The following is a 4,755-nucleotide window of genomic DNA, read 5'->3' as shown; positions in this document are numbered from 1 at the left end:
AAGCTTTCAAGCGTACGCTGCATGACACAGTATTCTGCCTGATTTGAATGCGTCCTGTAAATAGCTATGAAAGACTTTAGTTTTACTATCAAATTACACTTGCCATTCTGCTCTTTTTGTTTCCCCTCATACACTGATTGTTTTCCCTTTGTAGGGTTTTGGGGGTTTTTTTCAGTATTCTGAAGCTGGCATAGGAGGACATCGTACTGAAGAACCTGTTAATTTTCAGCAGTATTGAAATGTTCCTGCTGGAGTCTGTAATGTTATAAAGAGCTGTGTGGTTTTCTGCTTTGGCTATTTTTAAAGTTTTCTATGCCTACCTTTTCACCTTAATGACATGCTAGGAGAGCACTTCGAATTCCAACAAAGGCAGCTTAACTTTTTGAGTGAAAGCGGAAGGCTTTTTGGAAAACTTTGTAGAAGAGATTTAGTGCTGAATTTTCTTTTTTCGTGTTCCTTAATGAAGTGTGATAAGTTAGAACACTATATTAATATCTCATGGGCCTGAACAGTTGACAATATAAGGTATCTGACCCAAATCTTTTTATCAAGGAGTGAGCTTGGTATTAAATAAAATAAAAATCCTTGGGAAAAGCAGGTAAATTGTTACAAGGTTGAATGGAAGCATAATGAAAGGTGGCAGTGATGGGGGAGTTATAAAAGCTTATCTTATCTCCAGCTTGGAGTGAAGAGGGAGGAGATTGCTGTCGAGAAACAAAGACATTTAAAGGGAAGTGGTGAGAAAGGGATATTAGTATGGGTACTATACAGACATAAAAGAAAGTCTGAAAGGAAAGCTAACCTCAAAGCTAGACTGTGTATTTTTTCCTTCTAAGTTACAAAATGAAATAATGGTTTTAATTTTGTTTTGTTTTCTTTCCATAAATAAACAGGAGACTCAACAATGGATATATGGGAACGTTAAAATGCCATCTGGAAGTGGTGCTGTTGTGCCTTTGGCTAAGGTTTCATGATAAGTTAACGCTGCTATTGAAAGAGCCAACTGTGTCTCTTCCCCTCGTTACCTGTTTTCTTTGTCCATGCTAGCCCTAACATGGCTGTGTAATGAATTGAGTTGAAGAACTGATCTGAGATAAAATGATATGGCAAAGAAATTAACGGTTAGTTTTCAACCCAGAACAATTTTCTGTTCCACTGTGAATATCTGTCTTCTCACATGCAAAGGTTGGCTTTAGGGGCAGAAGTGAGTGAGGGTAGACTACTTTTATTGTCGATGACAGCTTATAAAATTTTAAAGTGATTGTGAAATTACAGTCTTAACTAAGAAACACTTGTCACCCCATATTTTCAGTATAACTTTGAAATGTGTTCAGTGGGGTTTATTTCAGATTTTAATGATAAATATACAGTGAGTTCCGTAATCACCTGGAAGGAGCTTGTATGGTCTGTTTAGTAAGTACCTAATTACAGATGATGTTAAGTATGTTGCTGATATTGCAGTTTGCAACAGGCCCCTCTTAACCATTTCTGAAGGTGTTTTAAATGCATTGAGCCCTTAGAATGTTGTTTTTCTCTTTTGCAATTCATATGGAACTGCTAAGTATTTTGTGGTTGAGTCCTTTTTAAATGTAGTATTTTGGCTTTTTTATGCCTAGTGTGCTTTTATAGTAGCATGCCTTGAAGAAATAGTGTTAAGTGGTTTGTTTGCATCTATTTTTTATCGTTTCTTATTGTTGTCTTCTGTTATGTTTCAGGCTATGTAACAGTCTTTAAAGATTAACTGTGAATCTGTTTTGAATTAACTTATTCTCATTGGTGTCAATAAACTTTGCTTCTGTCCTCTAACACATGCTACTCCAATGTTTGAATCTTTGTGAACATTATGAATGCAAGATGCTCATGGTAGATACGAGAAGGGCCAGTAGTGTCAGCAAGCTACCAGCCTGAAGCCTGTCTGGAATTTTAGTCAGAGCAGGACAGGAACCTGTGCAGCTAATGCAACTTCTTTAAATGGATGTTTCTTTAATGCATCAGCTGTAAAATTAATAGAATTTACACCTGCTTTACAGTTGTGCATTTAACGATTGCTACCACTAAATAGCCTTTTCAAAGCTGTAAGCTTGATACCTGTTTTGGACTATCTATTTAGGCCAACTGTGCTAGTCCTGAACATGTGGCTAGCGTTAGTGGCTTCAGGCCTGTGAAGCTGACTGCACACAGACTTGCCAGGAAATGGCGGGAGTTCAGTAGAATTGTTCCGTAGGCCATCTGATGCTTGTACCACCCACTGAGATTGCTCTGCTGTAAAATACACTTAACAAAAAAGTGAGTAATTATGTTTCTCTGCCTTATGAAGACTTCGAGAAATCAGGCTCTCGGACTCAATGCTTACAGATTTTTCACAAATTAAATGTATTACAGTAACGTGAAATCACTGGGAACTCTTTCTTATTTGAAAAGAATGCGTTTTTCTGTTGTTTAGCAGTGATCTTTCCAGAGTTAGCCTATGTGCAGTGGGGAGGAAGAGTGCTCTTTCTTTCTGAGGAGAAATTAGATGTGGAAATTCTGTTCCTTTATTTAAGCATGCAAAGGAGTGGCAGAAGGAAACCAGCTTTTCTACAGAGAAATCTTTCCCTTATCTTGGACATGGAAAAGATTGTCAGGGGATGTAAACTTGTGTTAGCACCACTGAAATCCTTGCATTGATTTACAGCATCTATGGATCCTTCCTGATAAACCTGTGGAGTGTAATGTGTCTTGAGGTTTCTCCTGTCCACATATGTACACATAAAAGAGGTGGTGGAACTTCTGTGGGTAGGTTTTAAATCTTGTATAAGTGAAATTCCAATGTGAATATAATGTGATAGTGTATGCCACCATGAAGGCTTCACACAGAGTTTGAGACACAAGCATCTGAGGAAATAACCTTAATAGGCTGACAGGCATGGTCACTGAGCCGATGAAGATGCCAGCTGCTAACAATTTCTCTGAGACGATACATACCAGTCTTAGCTCACTGCTGCTCTGACATAGTCAAAGAGCTTTTGGGCCATACTGGGTCGTATTCCTGCTACTCAGAACAGGGCCTGAGCTCATACCTGCATTCTACTGAGTAGGTATTTATCCTCAGCCCATATCATGTCCTATATATGCACATACATGTTTGCCCTTGTGAAAACAGCTACCGTTTCTTCCATGTGCTTAAGACTTTTTTTTGTTCTCCCTTTCCTCTTTGTGATAGCACAATTTGTCCTTTCTAGTCTTTAAATCGCTGTCCTTGAAGCAACTAGGGGTTGAGTCCTTCCCCAACTTGCATGACTGCAGACCTAGACTAGCGTGCTCACTTGACATGGTGGATTTGGTCTCCTGGGTTCATGTGACTGCTCCTCGGATGACTTCTAGCAGCCTTTTCACAACACCCTTTCTAGAGTGATGCGTGTACTTTGTTGCCCCACTAGTAACTTGTGTTTCTCTGTTGCTCCTCCTCTCTGGTTCTCTGGCAGAAAGGTTTTGCCTTCCCTATTGCCGCCATCTTAGTGTTGGTGCAGAAGCAACCTCCAGGAATACCTCCATACCTGAAATGGTTCCCTCAGATCTGTTCTGTTGTTGGCTGCAAATAGGCTTCCAGAGGGATAACACCACCTCATTTGAGCTGGAAAGTTGACTCATGCTCTGCAGAGAATGACGTTTGCTCCATTTATGTGGAATAGGTTTTATAAATAATGCAGGATTTGGGGTGGCCTTTTAATTCTACTGATTTCCATTTCTTGTATTTGAGCTCTGATTATTCCATTTGTTTTTAAAAATATGTTCAGAATAGAAGGTTGTAGTTGCAGTTCTTTACTGGGATTTTGTGAACAACAGTCTTTAATTCTAAACTTCAGTGAAGAGTGAGAGTCAGCTTTTGTCCTCTGCAGCAGTGGGTATGCCCGGGCTCTTGGCTTTAGGCTGACGCTCTTGTAGCTGTTGATCTCAATACGGGCTCCTTTCTGATATGGGAAAACCATTTCAGTAGCTGTCCAAAACTGCCCTTCTGCACAGCTCTTGGTTCTTAATGTTCTCTCCGCTTCAGAATAGTCAAAGTAGTTTGGGGTTTGTTTGTTGTTTTTTTTTTTTTTTCTTTTGGGTATTTGCTAATGGTTTGGGGTTTTGGGGGGTTTAACAATTTTTCTATCAGTGAATAACATGGGCTGTAACTTCAAATTGACTTTTATAAATCACGCTTTGTTGTTACCTCCAAGTACAAGCATTAGAATAAACTTTTCTTCTTCAAAACTTGAGTGAGATGCTTGGCAAGGAACTTTTGCCAAAATACACATTGACTTTATGTGTTTAGATGTCTGCTGGGGAAGTCGCTGTGAGATCTAGAACTGGAAACCCATGTGGAGGTAGATGTTGGGGATGTCCTGCCTTGTTGTATGGGTCACCTTCTGGTGTGGGCGTGAAAGGTGTCTCCTAGAGCCTCCAAATTTTACATTTCTCAAGACAATGAATTCTGTGCATCTGGTTTTTGAACTTTTGGAGCTGGTGATATGGTGATTGCCTAAAATTCCCCAGCCTGGCTTGGGGTCCCCAGTGGGATGGCAAGGCGGGGGGGAGCGGTGTGGTGCCTGGCCGTCGGCGGGCACCCAGCCTGGCCCCTGTGACCGTTTTTCTCCCCCCAGGTGACAGAAGTGGAGGAGGCGGTTGAAGAGCTGCTGCGGAGGCTGGACGAGTTCTGCGGGATAACGGACGCGGTACGTGCCCCGAGGCCATGTCGCCGCCGGCCCTGAGGGCGGGAGGCGGGCGCGCGCG

General features: G+C 41.1%; 1 protein-coding gene across 1 annotated transcript in view; it reads left to right on the top strand.

Moving 5' to 3' along the window:
- The first annotated feature begins 825 nt into the window (after positions 1–825).
- Positions 826–4,755, top strand: part of BCAS4 (breast carcinoma amplified sequence 4) — a 43,993-nt gene continuing 40,063 nt past the window's right edge. Inside the window, exons 1-2 of the mRNA XM_035900900.1 lie at positions 826–1,121; positions 4,626–4,697. Of these exons, the coding sequence (XP_035756793.1) occupies positions 1,104–1,121; positions 4,626–4,697 (90 nt within the window). The 5' untranslated portion in view covers positions 826–1,103. The remainder of the gene's footprint in view (positions 1,122–4,625; positions 4,698–4,755) is intronic.

The sequence above is a fragment of the Egretta garzetta genome, unplaced genomic scaffold (assembly GCF_000687185.1).
Source record: "Egretta garzetta isolate BGI_Z169 unplaced genomic scaffold, ASM68718v1 scaffold188, whole genome shotgun sequence".
Taxonomy (NCBI): domain Eukaryota; kingdom Metazoa; phylum Chordata; class Aves; order Pelecaniformes; family Ardeidae; genus Egretta; species Egretta garzetta.
The sequence above is the reverse complement of the archived record's forward strand: the minus strand, read 5'-3'. Positions and strand labels throughout refer to the sequence as shown.